Raw genomic sequence first — 19,365 nt, 5'->3', positions numbered from 1 at the left:
CCCAAACCACTATGCTCAATTAATATTTGACAAAGGAGGCATGAACATACAATGGAGTCAAGACAGTCTCTTCAATAAATGGTGTTGGGAAAACTGGACAGATACATGCAAAAAAATGAAACTAGATCACCAACTTACACCATACACAAAAATAAACTCAAAATGGATACAGGACTTAAACATAAGACGGGAAACCATAAAAATACTAGAGGAATCCACAGGCAACAAAATCTCAGACATATGCCACAAGAACTTCTTCACTGACACTGCCCCTAGGGCAATGGAAGCTAAAGAGAAAATTAACAAATGGGATTACATCAAAATAAAAAGCTTTTTTACAGCAAAAGAAACCATCAACAAAACAACAAGAAAGCCCACTGCATGGGAAAACATATTTGCAAATCCTATCACTGATAAAGGTTTAATCTCCAACATCTACAGGCAGCTTATGAAACTCAATAAGAGGAAGATAAATGATCCAATAAAAAAATGGGCAACAGACCTAAACAGAATATTTTCAAAAGAAGACAGAAGGAAGGCCAAGAGACACATGAAAACATGTTCAAAGTCACTTATTATCCGAGAGATGCAAATCAAAACAACAATGAGGTACCATCTCACACCTGTCAGAATGGCTATCATCAACAAATCAACAAACAACAAGTGTTGGCGAGGATGCGGAGAAAAAGGAACCCTCGTGCACTGCTGGTGGGAATGCAGACTGGTGCAGCCACTGTGGAGAACAGTATGGAGTTTCCTCAAAAAACTGAAAATGGAACTCCCATTTGACCCAGTAATCCCACTCCTGGGAATATATCCGAAGAAACTAGAAAAACCAATCAGAAAGGATATATGCACCCCTATGTTCATAGCAGCACAATTTACAATAGCTAAGATTTGGAAACAGCCTAGGTGCCCGTCAGCAGATGAGTGGATCGGAAAACTGTGGTACATCTACACAATGGAATACTATGCTGCCATAAAAAAGAAGGAATTCTCATCATTTGCAGCAACCTGGATGGAATTGGAGAACATTATGCTAAGTGAAATAAGCCAGTCAATGAAAGAAAAATACCACATGATCTCACTCATTTAGGGATAGTAAAGAACATTATAAAGTGGTGAACAAAAAGATAGATACAGAGACAGTAAAGCATCAAACAGACTTTCAAAGTACAGGGGGAAAGTTTGGGAAAGGTGGGGGAGTTATGAAATCAAACGAAGGACTTGTATGCATGCATATAAGCATAAACAATGGACGCAAAACTCTGGGGGGGAGGGCATGTGTGGGTGTGGGGTGGGGGGGGTAATAGTAAGATATGTACACATATAATACCTCAATAAAAATATTTAAAAAAAAATAAAAAAATAAAAAAATAAAAAAAAAAAATAAGTTAAAATAGAATGACCATATAACCCAGCAATTCTGTACCATATAACCCCAAATAATTAAAACTTGGTATTCAAACAAAAACTTGTACTCAAATATTCATACCAGCACTTTTTACAACAGGCTAAAGGTAGAAACAATTTAGACGACTATTAAATGGATGGAACGGATAAACACGATGTGGTATGTGTCTACACAGTGTAATGTTATTCAGCTACACAAAGGAATGAAGTCCTGGTGCATGATACAACATGGATGAACCTTGAAAACATGCTAAATGAAAGAAGCAAGACACAAAAGATGACATATTACACGACTCCATTTGTCTGAAATGTGCAGAATAGGCAAATAGGGAAATGTGGTGCCATTGCTTAATGGATTGATTTTCTTTTGGTGAAAAGAAAAGTTCTAGAAGTAGATAATGGTGATGGTTGTACAACATTGTGGATGCACTTAATGTCACTGAATTGTACACTTTAAAATGGTTCAAATGGCAAAAAAAAAAAAAAAAAAAAAAAAAAAAACCTCTCATGGAGACAGAAAGAGTAATTTGGGGCTAAATAATCCCAGGCTCAAGTCAGTTCAACAGTTAACAATATTTTCATCATATATATATATAAAAGCCTAAGCGGCCAGCCGACCAGCCAGTAGCTATGATGCACAATAACCACCAGGGGCAGACACTCAACACAGGAGCTGCCAAGCTGCCGTGACTTGGCACCTGCGGTTCTTGGGTGACACACCCGGAACCAGAGAGAAGGGAGCCCGATTCCGAGGTGTGTTACCCGAGAACCACCCTCTCGCAATCTGGAACCCCTCGGGGGATGTCAGAGAGCCAGTTTCAGCGCGATCCCCGCAGGCCAGGCTGAGGGACCCCACCAGTGTGTGAATCCATGCACCAGGCCTCTAGTATAAGAATAAAACGCCTTAGGAGTTGTCTATATTCATGATCTCCCTTGTGTACTGACTGCTCCTTCAAACTATTTGTCAAGGTCAACAAATGATCTCCACACTGCTAAGCCAACTGATCATTTTACCTGGATGTGGTTAAACTCCTTACTTAAAGAGGCATCTTGTTAACTGGCATCCTTCAGACAATTGACTATAGAGCAAAATGTTCCAAAATTCTGTTTATGAAAGAGAAATTGTTTGTCACTGCTAATGCATATTGTGTATTTTACCTGTTCAATATAATAGACCTTCTAAGTAAAAGAAAAAATTAGATCTTCTTTCCTTAAAATTAGAGCTCTCCTTTTTCCAGGAATATCCTGAGTTAAGATAATCCTATAGTGATTGCTAGAAGTTGAGGCTCTCTGAGGTCATGGGACTTCCCAGCCAGCATTATAGGATGGACATACCATTCAGTCATGACCTCCCAGGGCTAGAACTCCTGGTTCTTGGAAATTGTTTCTCATGGGGCCTTCAAAAGTTGGTGGCTGAACCTTATCTTCTGATGACATCGTCACTGTAGAGAAAATTAGATCACCAGCTGGCTCCTAGGTGGAGAGAGGGAGGGGGGGAGAGAGAGAGAGAGAGAGGGGAGAGAGAGAGAGAGAGAGAGAGAGAGAGGAGTGAGAAAGTATTAAAGTCAGGGAAGAGGGTCCCTAGCAAACTCTCTTAGTTCACAGCTTTCCCCAGCTCAGCCCCAGGCACTTGGAATATCAAGAGATACCTTTTGCCGAAACTGGTTTGGCTCAGTGGATAGAGCGTCGGCCTTCGGACTGAAGGGTCCCAGGTTCGATTCCGGTCAAGGGCATGTACCTTGGTTGTGGGCACATCCCCAGTGGGGGGTGTGCAGGGGGCAGCTGATCGATGTTTCTCTCTCATCGATGTTTCTAACTCTCTATCCCTCTCCCTTCCTCTCTGTAAAAAATCAATAAAATATAAAAAGAAATACCTTTTAACTCACAAAAGAAAGATTGTATTCTAATCAATATAATTTCATTATTGTGTTTTTAAAGAGCTAATTCTTAAGAAATAGGTAAGTTATAAATAATTACTTCTATAAATATCACATATCTATACACTAAAGCTTGGCTTTAGTAACTAGATATGTTAGAAATCAAACCTTACACATTTTGCTTTTGGAAATGACATATATGTTGTTCATATCATGAAAATGACATTTGAACCATACAGTAAGGATCATAATCCCTATCTCATAGGGCTATTAGTAGGGATAAATAAGAAAATGTGCTTGGATTTAAGAATTCCATTAATGACTGATGAGATCATCTTTAAGAAATTTTTTTAAAATTTTTGAGAGTATGTTTATTAAAGCTGGGGACAGTGAAACAAGGAAGGGCTTCTATCTAGGACATAAGAAGCAACAGGAAAGAGCTGGGCAGGGCTGCTGTAAGCTCACTGGAAAGTCAGAGAAAAGAGGGCTTTGGAGATAGATTCAGGGGGTTAGCCCAGGACGAGTTGCTGCTGCCCATTGCTCTTTTGGTTGCAAGTCTTGTGGGGACCTTTAGAGTTTAGGAGAAAGAAAATTCACTGGGAAAAGGAGATTTGAGTAGGCATGCCCCAAGGAGAGCCTGCCAATAATCTTGAAAAGGATTCTGTCCCCTTTTCTTCAAAAGGATTCTGTAGAACTGACATATTAGCTTTTAGGAAGGCAATGGTCAAAATAACTTAGCAAACTGACTTTTGCAGATACTAATGTCCAATCATCAAATTCTGGAAACTGAAATAGTTAGCAGATAATTTCTATTTTTACATTCAAGGGAGGTGTCACTGTATATAATTTTGAAGTGGGGAGGGGGACTGGCTAAGAAGAGAAAAAGCAACCAAACTGATGTAAAACAAACAAAAAATATTTTATTGTGCATTAAAATTCATTCCCTAGACAATGGATAATGCACACATTGGATGACATTAGTAGACATAGAAAAGATGCATTTGGACAATTATCAACATTGATGAATGTGGGGACGCCAAAAACGTTAAGCTTTATCAGGTTATTGGACTTCCTGAATATAATATTGGCAAAAAGAAACTTTCAACACAAAAACATTTAGTTTAATTTTTTTAAATGTCACTCATTTTATCTACCAACCTCGACAGTAACTAAAAAATGAGGTACAGAAATTCCAGAAGTCTGAGTGTGGAGCGGAAGTCCAAGGCACTTTGGAGCCCCATTATTTCCTTATTGAGTAGGATTAACTCAGTTATGAAACTCCCCATACCCCAGGTTAACTGCATAGAAAAGCACTATTTACCCACCTCAATGAGGTGTTGTGGGGATTCATGCTTATAAAGTGCTTCAGGTGCCTTAGAAGAAAGGCAACATAGAAGTATGAAATAATCTTAGATATGTATTTCAAAAAAAATGAAAAAAAAAAACACAATTTTGGCACAATGGGAAGAATGCCTCCTATTTAAAGAACCACACTTGGCTATTTATAAAAACTCATCACCTCAATGGTTTCTTGTTTGTTTGTTTGTTTGAGTTGAGAGAATAAATGTTTCTGTGTTGCCAGTTTTACAACAGTCATTCTCAACCCCGGCTGTGTTATCAGAATCACATTAAAAATATAGATCCTGGGCCCACAGCCTAGACCTATAGGATTAAAGTCTCTCAGAGTGGTATTTTTTTAAAAGGACCTATAGAAGAATCTGATGCATACAAAAGTTTTAAAAACATTTATTTAGAAAAATGTCAATGCATTAAACATTTATTTTCTTCCAGAACATTTTTCTTAAGAATGAATGAAGTTGAATCAGGGTATCAACTTCTTATTGCCTTTTCCCTTTCCCATGTCCCACACAGACTTAGAACATTACACACACACACACACACACACACACACACACTTTTTAGTTCTGCCCTTGAATTAAAATGTGATAGTGGTAAAATCTGATAATAGCAAATAAACCGAGAAGATATGCAAGGACTTGCAATTCATCCTCACTGTGCCCGAAGCAAATGGATGTTTCCCATTTGCCAGAACGGAATGGTTTAAATATGCATTTCCAATTTGGAAATAGGTAAAATCAGCACTTCCTGGGAAACATCAGCTGAATGGATGCTGACAGACAAGAGTAAGCGAGGTTATAGCAGCCAACCATGAAGAAAGGCTATAGTGAGTACTCCACCATTTGGAGATCGCCTGCATCTCAGCAAACACCTCATGCTTGATGGGCACCAAATCTGTGGGTGCTTCATCAAGGTAAATAAAACAGAATAATTAGAACCGGTGACTGTAATTTAGAATGTCTTTTTTTTTTTTTTAAATGATCAGTTTGCTCCACTGCAATTCTTAATACTGTCTTAGTAACCACTTTCATTTCTTGACTGGCTCAAAGTCCTCTATTCACTAGCTCGTCTAACATAGAGAGTCGAGTCCATAGCGGCAAGCACACATATCTCATCATGCCGCCTGCAGGTCTAAAACAGAAGAGCCCCCTCTGGGTGCTTTGCAATGGAACGAATGGCGTCTGCAGAGAAATTATTTCTTTGCACAGAGAAAGTCCTCTGAGGCTGGCCAAAATGTTTACAATGTCAAGAACTCGGGAATAATATCAACACAGAATAGTCCTGCTTCTTGGGAAAAGAAAAAAAGAGGGGGAAAAATACAGGAGATAGAGGTACATAGAGAATAGGATATGCTTTAAAAAATCAGTCAGCGTCAGCCACAGTGTAATTGTGCTCTGAAAAAGTCTCATGTTGCCTTCCAATATTGCTCTAAACATTAGAGGCAACTTTGTACACAAAGGCTGCTGGAGCTGGCTTGGGGAGTTGCTTGTTGCGTATTTCCCAGGGGGGCAAGGATGCCAGCAGCAGAATAAAACCTCCCAGCAGGACGCAGAAGCCACTGAAAAAAAATGCAATGTCATAGGTCTGGGTCCAGTCATAAAACCAACCTGGAGAGAGAGGGAGAAAAAAGTGAGTTTGATATAAATAGTATGAATATGAAGCCCATACTCTAACTTCATCAATTTTATACACAGTATGAGAATATAGTATATTCCATCTACTCTCAAAGTAGATGGCCTGCTGGGAATTAGAAAAGGAGAATTTATCAAAATTTGGACAAGAATAAGCAGGCATTTTGGTTTTCTCCCAAATAAAGAATAAACACAAATCCCTGAGCAAGAAGATTGGCTTTGCAACTATAGCAAAGTGATTTTTTTGTTGTTAATCCTCGTCCGAGGATATTTTTCCATTGATTTTTTAGAGCAAGTGGAAAGGAGGGGAGAGATATCGGTGTGAGAGAGACACATCGATAGGTTGCCTTCCACAAGCATTGTATCAGGGCCAGCGATTGAGCCTGCAATGGAGGTACATGCCCTTGATGGGAATTGAACCCGGGACCCTTCATTCCGCGGGCTGATGCTCTATCCATTGAGCCAATCCAGCGAGGGCAGCAAAGTGATTTTGAATAAATCATTATCATGACACTTCCCATGCAGATTTATTTTGGGCAAATCTGTGCTATTATTACAATCCGAATTTCTCTATCTGGGGAAGTCACAAAGGAGAGCAGTAAAATGGGTGACTTAAAGATAAATATCTTACCAACAATTGGTGGTCCAAGGCTATTTCCAAGTCCAGCAAAGAACATTAATATCCCATAGGCGTGGGCTAATTTTTCAATCCCCACAGTCTTTGTGGTCACATACGGGAAGATGGACCAATTACCAGTAAGAAACCCTAGGATCCCAGAAAGTATGGCCAACGTGACATAAGTTTTGGCAAATGGAATGGCACACAAGGCCAGGCCCATGAGTATCAAGGTAGCTATGTAAAGATATAAGGTATTAATCCACTTGAAGTCAGCCAGTATCCCCAACAGGAGTTTACCAACTGCTGTCATAATGCCAATAATGGAAATAAGAGGCATAATAAACTCTTCTTCTTTCACATTTGAACTTCTTGCTACGTCTTCCATAAGTAACGAAGGTGGAAACCCTCCGACGTCGAAAAGGAAGATAGCGATGAAGAGCGCCGAAAATACTTTGTTTTTAAAAAGAGCCACCGTTTCTCCACAGTAGTTTTTATATAATTGCCACTTCCGCTTGGCAAGCTGTTTGCAAAAATACGTCTGTTCTGCCACTTTCTTTCTGTAGGTTTCCGTCTCTTTTGTGTGCGCCGTGGCTGCTGGGTTCTGATGAAGGAGGATGTCCTGCTTCCAGGCACCATTGGCCACCGTGCTCCTGCAGGTCTCCTCACCTCCGTAGCTCTTTTCAAGGATGTTAATGCTTTCTTCCGGGTTCTTTTCTTTTTCGTTGTAAATGGAGTATCTATCTGGTACATTTTCCAGAGCTGTTTTCTCAGGCAAAGGGCAATCGGAGGGCGGGAGGGGTCTCATCAGACTGCCGCAGGGTAATATATTTAAAGCTAAAGCACCCACAATCAGCAGGCACCCGTCCAGTCCGTAGAACTCAATCAGCAGCTTCTGCAGAGCAGCATATATAAAAAGTCCAACACTTGAACCTAAAAGGGAAAGGGAACTGTTCAATCTTAATCTCTTATAACGTGGGGCTCTCGGGACAAGTATTATCGGCAGCGCAGTGCAATTTCTTTTTTCCACTGGCACTCGGGCGTGCCATCATGTGAAAAATCACAGCAAGAAGATGAAAGGTAATGATAACAATAATAGTAATACTATTATGATAGGATATTTATTTTAAGAAATAACATCTGTAGTTCAGACAGTGTTCAGCACTTCACATTGCACGATGTTGTTTAATCCTGACAATGATCATATTGTGTAGGGCCTATTATTATTCCCAACCTATACCTGAGGTGACCGAGGGCTAGAAAGGTTGAGAAATTTGCCGCAGGTCACAGAGCTGTAAATGGCACCAGTAGGAGGCACACTCAATCATTCTGACTCCTGGAGCCCAGATTCTTAACAAATACCTTAAGCAACTACCTTTTTTGCACTTATTATGTGCCAGGCTCTGTGCTATATATTTATTCCCTTTGAACAAGTAAATACTCATATTTTATTTTTTGAGCTGAAGAATATATTTTAATTTTTATGGGATATTTGTCACGGTGTGATAGTTCAAATCCACTGCTAAATCACCAGAATATAATGATTCACATTACTAAACTATGAAAAGAGTAAAGTGGAATTTGATAGGGCATTAAAATCACAAAGTATGCCTAGTAAATTTTCCAGGATTTTCTGGTTGTTTGTTTTTTAAGCATAGATCACACTAAACATATTGGAACCTCATGTTACATCAGCTGAATTAATTAGCGATGTTCTGATTTCAACTTTTTAAAAAATTGAGTATTTTAAAATTTAAATATCATTGAAAAATGTCACATGAAAAAGCAGGAGAGTAATAAATAGAACTGTTTTAAAAATAGGTAAATAGGTTAATCATACTTTTAAAATGATCTATACCAAATTACTTCATAACCCCAACAGGATGCCATGCTTACAGCAAAAACCCATCTTATCGAAAATTCTTACAAACAACCGAATGACTCTCAGACTTGTAAAGAAGCATTTTCTTTGGGACCATAGTTATCCCTCTCTAACATTTTAGAAGTTAACTTTTTAATGCCCTCCCTAAAAATTCTTTGCATTAACATGTTAATAGCTCATATTGATGTAATGGCAGCTACAGTAATATCATTTTGTGGCTAGTAAGATAGTATCTTCTTTGCTGACTACTGAAAAATAATAAGTAGACAAATTTAATCCTCCCCTTATCTTTTTAAAAGTGACACATACTTCCAAAGTTAAAAAGCACTTCAGAAAACAAACCGAAAGAATAGAAAACAGCACTATTTCATGTACTTCTGTACTGCAGTAACCTCCACTTACTGTTAATTCACATTTTTGCCTAATACCATTTCTTTGTATAGATTCTAACAAAGTGCCATAACATTAGATACCTACAAATACTCTTGGTGTTCTGCAAGTTCTGTATTTTGACCTTAAATTGAAAAAAAATAAGCAACTTCTCCATTGCTCACCATCCAAGTTTAGCTCTCAACATCATAAATATAAGGAAGACATGTTAAATTAATTCAACCAAAATATATAGAATACATATGATGTGCTAAATATAAGATAGGACAGCACAATCAAATTATACATTAGGCAGTAGTTTCCCAAGCCTACATCTCACAAGAATGCAGCCAAAGCTTAGAAAGATGCAGGAATCCTTTCAGGGCAATAACGAGTAATTAAGAGCTTTCTTGTGGAACTTTGTAAACTGAAAACTATAATTTTTAATTTTCAGAAAGAAAACCCTAAGTTAAATATCATCAATGTAAAAAATATAATAATGAAAATCATCAATGTAAATGGTGAAGTGAAATAAAGGATGAATTATGCTTCATGCATGTCTAAGTTACATATTATCACAAAGAGGGAAAATGGTAATTGATGTTCAGTTACTGAAACAGTAAGAGAGACACTCATGCTTTGATTGACTATTAATACCAGGGATCGATAATCCTTTCCTATAAAGGTGCAGAGAATAAATGTTTAAGCCATAGAGGGCCATACAATCTCTGTCGTAAGTGCTCAGCTCTGCCCCTGAAGCATGAAAGGGGCCAGAGAAGGTTGGTAAAGGAATGAGCATGGTTGTGTTCCAATACAACTTTACTTATGAGCACTAACATTTGAATTTCACATAATTTCCCCCTGCCATAGGAAAATCTTCTTCTGATTTTTAAAAACTACACAAAAAATACAAAATCGTTCTGAGCTTGTGAGCTGTCCAAATGCAGGCAGTACACCAGACTTGGGCCACGGGCATTAGTTTACCAACCCCAGTTCACTACGGAGCAAGACCGAGTTCCCAAAACCTTCATTTCATGCCCATGCTCCTTTCTTTCAACTAGGTCACAATGCTGCAAGTATTTTCACTATTAATTTCTGTTCAATTTAGAAATATTCTACTGTGAGTTATATTTTGCTTGTTATCTCTTTCATTGAAGTTGGATGTTATAGACTGTCTGTGTTCCCCAAAATTCATATGCTGAAACCTAGCCTGCAAGGTGATGATATTAGGAGGTGGGATTTATGGGAGGTGATTAGGTCATGATGGCGAAGCCCTCATGAATGGGATTAGTGCCCTTATAATAGAGACCCCAGAGAGCTTCCTCTCCCCTTCGGCCATATGAGGACATAATGAAATGATGACCTCTATGAACCAGAAGATGGGCCCTCAGCAGACACTGAGAGTGCCTTGTTCTTGGACTTCCCAGCTTCCAGAACTATAAAAAAAATACTTTTCTATTGTTTACAAGCCGTCCAGTCTATGGTACTTTCTTATAGCAACCTGAACAGACTAAGAGAGTAGATTTAAGCTTCTCCCTAATTTTGCCTCACCTAGCTCCCTGTGAGTTGACACTGCAAACGCCTTAATTCTGCCAAGTCTTGACTGTCCATAGTAGCTCCATTTTTGGCTCAAGTCCTTATGCCCTCCTCCCTAGACTGAGTGAAAAGCAGGAGCAGCTCTCTCAATAAACTATTTTCAACATCTTCAGCACAAACAAATTTGAAGAGTCAGAGAAATCTAGGGCATTATTATAATGGCTAATACTTTTAGAGCCCTTGCCATGTGTCTTACACAATAACTCTTTTAATATTCCCAATAACCTGATGGGACTCTTTTATTCCCATTTTACAGTTCAGAAAACTGAGGCTTAACAGTTAACAGAACCATTAACTGACTTGTCCATCAACAGACAGCTAGCGGATGTGACACAGGCAGGATTCAACACCAGGTCTGACTCCAGGGTCTGTGCCTGTTGCTTCATTATAGTGCCTCTACAAAAATATACAGGATAGGTAAGACCTATTGTCCTTTAAGCTGCCATGCCTATTATCACACTCCCCACACTTTTGGGAGATCCTGTCGGGTCCTGGAAACTGCATTTCAACCATTCTGGATTCTTCATCTTGTTCTTTCTATTTCTTTTCCCATTTCTATCTTAGCCATGTCCTCAGATTGTGGCCATATCTCCCCCCGACACTATGATTCCCATTTCTCACCTGCCAATGCTTCTTTATTCTGTTTTTGTTTGTTTGCTTGTTAAAATATTTTTATTGATTTTTTACAGAGAGGAAGGGAAGGGATAGAGAGTCAGAAACATCAATCAGCTGCCTCCTGCACACCTCCCACTGGGGATGTGCCCGCAACCAGGGTACATGCCCTTGACCGGAATCGAACCTGGGACCCCTCAGTCCACAGGCCGATGCTCTATCCACTGAGCCAAACCGGCCAGGCCGCCAATGCTTCTTTAAGCCACCTTGAGTAAATATCCAGCTAGATGTAATTCCTTCTCGAATCACTTTGTTGCCCTTGGGTTGGCCTCAGGAACAAAACGTTAGTTTGGATCCTGTTGTCAGATCTACTACTAAAGTTCCTCAGCGTATCTGAAAGCCTGGCTTCCGAGGAACACCCACTCACTAACAGGGAGTGTCTGTAAACGTACAGCTTTTAGTAAACTTGGCAGCTTTATCTCCTAACCAAACTCATAAACTATTGGCTACAGAAACTTTGATAAATTCCCTAAACAGCCTAGGAAAAGAATCCAACTGAAAAATAAAGCTCCACTTTAAAATGTCAGAGTCCAGAAACTTTTATATTTATACTAGAGGCCTGGTGCACGAAATTCGTGCACGGAGAGGGGTTGTCCCTCAGCCCAGCCTGTACCCTCTCCAATCTTGGACCCCTCAAAGGATGTCCGACTGCCCTTTTAGGCCCGATCCCTGGGATCGGGCCTAAAAGGGCAGTCGGACATCCCTCTCATAATCCAGGACTGCTGGCTCCCAATTGCTTGCCTGCCTGCCTTCCTGATTGCCCCTAACTGCTTCTGCCTGCCAGCCTGATCACCCCCTAATCACTCCCATGCCAGCCTGTTTGCCCCCAACTTCCCTCCTCTGCTGGCCTGGTCACCCCTAACTGCCCTCTCCTGCAGGGTTGATCACCTCCAACTGCCCTTCCTTGCAGGCCTGATCCCTCTCAACTGCCCTCCCTTGCAAGCCTGGTCCCTCTCAACTGCCCTCCCTTGCAGGCAGGGTGCCTCCCAACTGCCCTCTCCTGCTGGCCATCTTGTGGTGGCCATCTTGTGTCCACATGGGGGCAGGATCTTTGACCACATGGGGGCAGCTATATTGTGTGTTGCAGTGATGATCAATCTGCATAGTTCTCTTTTATTAGATAGGATAGAGGCCTGGTACAGGGGTGGGGGCCAGCTGGTTTGCCCTGAAGGGTGTCCCTGATCAAGGTGGGGTTCCCTTGGGGCGTGGGGCGGCCTGAGTGAGGGGCCTGTGATGGTTTGCAGGTGGGCCACGCCCCCTGGGACGCAAGCAGAGACCCTGGTATCTGGAATTTATGTTCCTTCTACAACTGAAACTTTGTAGCCTGGAGCAGAGCCAAGCCTGGGGCTCCCTCCGAGGCCTGAATCCATTTGTGTTGGGGTTATAATTGAAACTTTGTTGCCTTAAGCGGGTGGGCCCGGCCAGGGTGTGCAGAAAGCTTTGCTTCCTCTGTTGCCAGCGGCAACCCTGGCTGCTCTCTCAAGCTCCATTCTGCTGCCATTTGTTTGAATTTGTTTACCTTCTATAATTGAAACTTTGTAGCTTGAGTGGAGGCTTAGGCCTGCAACGGCTGGCAGAAAGCTTGGCTTCCTCTGTTACCTAGGGAACCTTGCTCTCTGTGGCTGTAGCCATCTTGGTTTGGGTTAATTTGCATGCTCGCTCTGATTGGATGGTGGGCATGGCTTGTGGGCGTGGCTTCTGGGTGTGTCGGAGGTGTGGTCAATTTGCATATTTGTCTATCTAATCTAATAATAGACAAATATGCAAATTGACCGCACCTTCGCTACACCTAAGCCAAGCCCACCAACCAAGCCACGCCCACCAACCAATCAGGACGAGTATGCAAATTGCCCCAACAAAGATGGCGGCTAATTTGCATATCAAGACAGTGTCAGAAAAAGCCAAGAGCTGCAAAGGGGAGTAAAGTTTCGAAGAAGCAAGCAAGCCAGGGGGGCGGGGGGAGGAGAAGGGAGGAGCGAAGTCAGGGCTGTGGGCGAAGGGAAACGAAGGCGGGCTGGAGGAGAAGGCGGGGCCGGCGGCAAGGGCGGAGCAGAGGCGGGGCCGGGAGCGAAGGGAAACGCGGGCGGGTTGGAGGAGAAGGCGGGGCGGGCGGAGCGGAGGCGGGGCCGGGGGCGAAGGGAAACTCGGGCGGGCTGGAGGAGAAGGCGAGGCGGGCGGCAAGGGCGGACCGGAGGCGGGGTAGAGTGCAGCAGGAAATCCCATTGCAGGAATTTTCCTGCAACGGGAAAGCTAGTTATTATATAGGATTCCCCACCCCCGCAGTGATCATCTCTTGATTATTAAAGGAACAGCAAGAGTAAACAGCCCGTCTTCGGCTGTGCACATAGGTCAGTGAGCTGTATTCATAAATCAGTCCTTTCCCCTTTTTTGTGTGGGAATTGTAAGTGTCACAGTAAATGGAGGTCGAGAGCTATCAGCATCCGTCTTTCTGGCAGTGTCACCATTTCCCTTCCTTTTCTCCTGTCTTTCTCAGGGATAAGGGGCTTTATATACACGCTGTCCACTTCTTTCAGCAAGGTTCTCACCAGCATGTGACTCTCAAATTTACTGGGCCCATCCGCTTTCTTTCCTATATGATGTCTGTGGGCGGAGAAAAGGGGTTCTATGGAAAGTAAACTCACAGGGTGATCTCATCAGAAATTCCTGGGTTGTCATTGCCCAGGCCTATAACTGTTTAGTAAAAGATTTATTTTTTTGCCTTAAGCGAGCCCTGTTCAGTGTTGCTGTGCCTCTCGGTTAACACACCTTTGAAATAAAGGTTTTCATATGTATATCTTAGGCTTTTCTGAACGCTATGCCACATTTACAGTGGAAAATAAAATTGTCTTGTAGGAATAGAGAGAAAAAGAAAAGGTGCTACCTGAGTGGTAGCTGGGAGTAGTTGGTTACACATTATCTGTTTGCCAACTTTTAACTTTGATTAGAAGGCTGAATAGGGGCAATACTGTACTTATTTTGAAAATGTACCTGTTGAAATCAGGCCAAGTGCAAGGCCTCGGCGGCTGTCAAAATACTGGCACGTAATGGTCACTGTTGCAGTATATAATAAACCACATCCGAGACCTAAACATAAGAAGACATTGCATAGATTAATTACATATATTACTTCAACGCAAAAAAAAAGGGGGGGGGGAATAATTCCAATAGGGCATTCTGTCACCAACTGCCTAAAACTCTTCCAAGTATGAATTCCTAGATACATTCAATGTTAGTTGTGCAGCTCCAATGGACACATTTATGTAGGCTCAGTTTTCACTCTACACACCCAAAGATCAGGGACAAGTTGAAAAAATTAATCCAATTTATAAAGCATAAATGAATACTTCAAGTTTGAATTAAGATATTGCAGGGAGAGAAAATGGTTAAACCACATACCAAATAGCAAAATTTAACCAAATGTGCCCATTTAATATCTCTGTCTCTCTTCCCAAGTTCTTGTCCTTTGCTCACCGTTCTTCCTCCTCTAAGTCCTCTAAACAATTTTATAAAATCCCTTTCATCATCCCAGCCTATTTTGCAAGAGCTTATAGCTTGCACACCTCAGTTTGCAAAACAAAGACCCTCAGGCATGTCCCTAGTTGTCTTCAGATTAACACATCACAGTAAAATGTATACTGGTAAGTTTTTCTCTTTTAGAGCTGCAAATTATTATAAACAAAAAAGGATTATGTCATAAATCTGACAAACTCAGTGGCTGAAAGTAACCTCACAAGGTGATCTGATCATAAATTTCTTTTTGGGCAGGTCATGGTAAGTAGTTAAGCACCAGGCCTATAACTTTCTTAGTAAATGGTTTATCTTTGCCTTAAGGCTTGTCCATCCTACTTGTGCATTTAGGTTAACGCATCTTTGAAATGCCAGAGTAATTCTCTTTTCCAGACTCCTCAAAGGTATAGCCACCCTGAAGGGAGCACACGATCTTGTTGCCTGAACACCATCTACTTACTGTAACTGTTAAAATGTTAACTATCCTGTATCCACCAATGTAAAGGGAATATATACCTCTCCATTTTTTATCCAACCTTGGAGATTTCCCCAACGTGCTTTCTCCCACCTCCTTTACCTACCACCAATAGATTTCGTGTAATCTCCTTAAATTCCCTCCTTTGATTCCAAATACATAAAAAGAACTGCAAAACTGTCATTCTTGGGAGCATTTTCTCAATCTCTTGAGATCTGACTTCTAGGCATGTGCACCGTTTGGCTCAGATAAACTCTTCCATCAATTTGGACATTCTCATAACAACATTACCTTATTTAGAAGTAAAATGTCATGATGTCTTTTAAAGTATCTTCACACACAAAAAAAAGACAAAACAAATAAAATAAAAGATTAATAATTATTAAATGTAAGTGGCAGATAGTTGTTTGTTATACTATTCTCTACTTTTCTGTAAATGTAAACTTCCCTTTCTTGAGACCCCAAGTTCAATATTTATCTTCAGATCTCCTCCAAGGCTCTGTTTGTTAGCTTAAACTTTTCATCCCTATTAAGTACCTAATGATCTCAGTTTGTTTTTCATAAAAATTCCCTCTGGCTTCTAACCCATAACTTTTTGCTTTTCATCTGCAACATCACCTGTTCTTAAGAATCACTCTATAAATGACACATAAGCTACAGTCTAAAAACTGAATTTTAACCATGGCCCATTAGATAAGTTATTAAGATCATTTTCATTACTTTTAATTGCTACATGTACTATAATTAGAAAGAATACCTGGACTTAACAAATATATCGCACAAACATTCTAGGAAATTAGCTCTTTAAATAACACAGGACTCAGATGATCATCTTTGATTGCATAAAAAGTCTTCTTAAAAAATGAGATAGATTAAAACAATTACACTTAAATAAACCTTTTAAAGTAAAGCATCCTTTTGTCTGAGTTCAGGGAAGAAATACTAACAACTAAGACAGGAGTTGGATTGGTTTATACAGTTGTTATTACTATATAGAACACTTTAAGACATGATATAAGACTTATTTCTAGACAATCAATTTTGTGAAATAAATAAAAAAAAGTTACTCTTTACTAAGGAAGAGGGCTGAATTTACTTTCCTGTGATTTGGTTGTTAGGGCTCTTACAAATGTTAGGCATTTAGAGACACACACAAAAAGACATATCCAATTACTAAATGCCACTCTAGAAAAGTTGAAATAGCAACTTTTAAACTTGTAATTTTGGCTAAAAGTAAAGTTTTAAAAAATTGTTTTAAGGCCATGGATTTCAGATAAGATTATCTCACTTTTTTAAAAAAAATGTAGCATAAGTTTGAAATGCCTTTTCTTCAAACTTTTCCAAAAGCAGAAGGTGGCATGAGGCCTCCCCAGGTCTGTATCAGGATGATCTTAAATCAACAGTTGTTAACGAGACATCTTGAGAGTCCCCAGGATCTTCCATAGAGCCCGTAAAGTCAAAACTGTTTTCATAATAATACTAAGATGCTCTCTGTTGCTGCTGTTTATTACATTATGTTCACATTTATGCTGATGGTCAGTAAAACTCCAAGAGCCTTAGTACTGGTGCCAAACTTTATACCTTCTATGCTTCACCATCACATGCTCACAGTAAAAACAAACACAATTTTTAAAAAATGCTTAGTCTGAATTACAATTGTTGCAAGGAAAGCGCTCATGTAATTGTTTTATGAGTCAGCTAAAATAGCCACTTTTTCATGTAACCTTGTTTGTATTTGAAAGAATGTATGACAGACAAACTAGTTTACTCAGACGTGGGTATTTGGCAGATGTTTCCTCAAAAACAAATTAATAAGGGAAGCAACTGACAGTCATTGTTACCAATGATAGAAATTCCAGCAAAAACAACAATTTTGGAAATTTGTCTCTATCACCATGAATTTGACAACTTCCCAATACATATAGATTTTCTGATGAGTCGATTGGTGATGCTAACAAAAATGATTTTTAAGATGCTGTATAATGAAATGTACCAACATTTTTAAATTCTTGCATAACTCAACGAACTGATATTTTTCAAATAACCAATTCATGATGTTTCAAAATCAGGTTTGAATGCAGAGATCCAAGTACAGAATAAACAAATGGACTTAATATAACAGGGCACAAAAGTCTACTGATGTGATATCAGGTTCCAAATTGCAATTAACCTTTAGAAAATTGTCCCTTACTGAGTGACAAAGAAGAATATCTACAATTACCTGAAAAGGCTATTAAAATCTCATCCATTTTCCAACTATACCTTTGTGTGAGACCAGATTTCCTTCATACACTTCAATCATAAAAACATTGCAACAATTGAGTACTGAGCAGATAGGAGAATGCAGGTGTCTTCTATGAAGCCAGACATCTACACTATTAAAAGAGAAACATGCAAATTGACCATACCTCCGCTATGCCCACCAGCCATGCCCACCAGCCAATCAGGAGCGAGTATGCAAATTAACCCAACCAAGGTGGCTGTGGCCAAGGAGTGAGCAGGAGGCTTGGGTTTCCCCAGCAATGGAGGAAGCCAAGCTTCCCACCTGCCCTGGCCAGCGCTGGCCTCCACTCAAGGCTACAAAGTTTCCTAATTATAGAAGATAAATAATTCCCAACAAAAATGGCAGCAGCCATGGAGCTGGAGAGAGCAGGAGCTTGGATTGCCCCCAGCAATGGAGGAAGATAAATAAATCCCAACAAAAATGGCAGCAGCCTTGGCGACTGCTGATTTATGACACCCACTGCTTAAATGATCACCACCCCCCTGCCTTTCTGCACTGCCACTGCCTCAGTTCACCTCATCTTTTCTGATCTGAGCTATAGCCTCTTAATCTGTTTTAGCCTCTGATACTTTTCCCACCATTCTACCTTCTAAACTGCTATCATATAATTCTCATCACATCACAGTCTTACAATAAAGTCCAAGCAAAACTTTTTATCACCGGCCTCTGTTACAACCATACTTTGACAGATTTGCAACTTCCCATATGACTTGTGCATTCATTAAGCAAACGTCCATGAGAAGACTGCACTCTATTTTATGCCTCTGAGCATATGAACTGGGATGTCCTCTCCTACCACTCATTTCCTTTCCAACCTGTGTCCACCCGACCACATCCTTGTGTCCTTCAAACACTCAATTCAAGTCCAGCCAGTGTGGCTCAGTGGTTGAGTGCAGACCTATTAACCAGGAGGTCACAGTTCGATTCCTAGTCCAGGCACATGATTCCCAGTGGGGTGTGTGCAGGAGGTAGCCAATCAATGATTCTCTCTCAACATTGATGTTTTTATCTCTCTCTCTCCTCTCCCTCTCTGAAATCTATAAAAATACATATTTTTAAAAACTGTCTGTTAAAGTTGACATAAAAATTATGTTGTAAAAATATATTTATTGAATAGAAAAAAGTCCATGACAAGTTTTCAAAATATATAAGCAGAATGAATACAACAATCATTTTTATTTTATGTAGGTATACATATATATAGTATTTATATGGGTATATAAATAAAAATATATGTATATTTTTTAAAATTGAAAGAAAATACTGTAATATTATAAAATCCTTCTTTAAAATTTTTTTAAAATATATTTTTATTGATTTTAGAGAGAGGGGAAGGGAGAGAGAGAGAGAAAACCATCCATCGGCTACCTCCTGCATTCCCCTTACTGGGGGTCAAGCCCACAACCCCGGCATGTGGCCTGAATGAGAATCGAACCAGTGACGTTTTGGCGTATAGAAAGATGCCCAACCAACTGAGCTAGAGCTATAAAATGCTTCTTAATCAGAATACAGAAAGCAAACACCTCTAAGAACTAGCATAAGAATAAAATCATGCAAATGAAATTTTGGTTTATTTTGGGGGGACAAGCAATAAAAAATTTGAAGTGGTGTACATATTTTTAAAAATGTCTATGAATTATTTTTAAATATCCTGTGATTATACATATTTTTTTGTGTGAAACTG

The 19,365-nt window shown here is 40.0% G+C and overlaps 1 protein-coding gene across 1 annotated transcript in view; it reads right to left on the bottom strand.

Moving 5' to 3' along the window:
• Nucleotides 1-4,192: 4,192 nt before the first annotated feature.
• Nucleotides 4,193-19,365, bottom strand: part of SLC16A9 (solute carrier family 16 member 9) — a 65,688-nt gene continuing 50,515 nt past the window's right edge. Inside the window, exons 4-6 of the mRNA XM_008145478.3 lie at nucleotides 14,404-14,499; nucleotides 6,912-7,829; nucleotides 4,193-6,256 (exon numbers count right to left, since the gene is read on the bottom strand). Of these exons, the coding sequence (XP_008143700.2) occupies nucleotides 6,078-6,256; nucleotides 6,912-7,829; nucleotides 14,404-14,499 (1,193 nt within the window). The 3' untranslated portion in view covers nucleotides 4,193-6,077. The remainder of the gene's footprint in view (nucleotides 6,257-6,911; nucleotides 7,830-14,403; nucleotides 14,500-19,365) is intronic.

The sequence above is a fragment of the Eptesicus fuscus genome, chromosome 17 (assembly GCF_027574615.1).
Source record: "Eptesicus fuscus isolate TK198812 chromosome 17, DD_ASM_mEF_20220401, whole genome shotgun sequence".
Taxonomy (NCBI): domain Eukaryota; kingdom Metazoa; phylum Chordata; class Mammalia; order Chiroptera; family Vespertilionidae; genus Eptesicus; species Eptesicus fuscus.
Note: the sequence above shows the minus strand (reverse complement) of the source record. Positions and strands in the feature narration are given on the sequence as shown.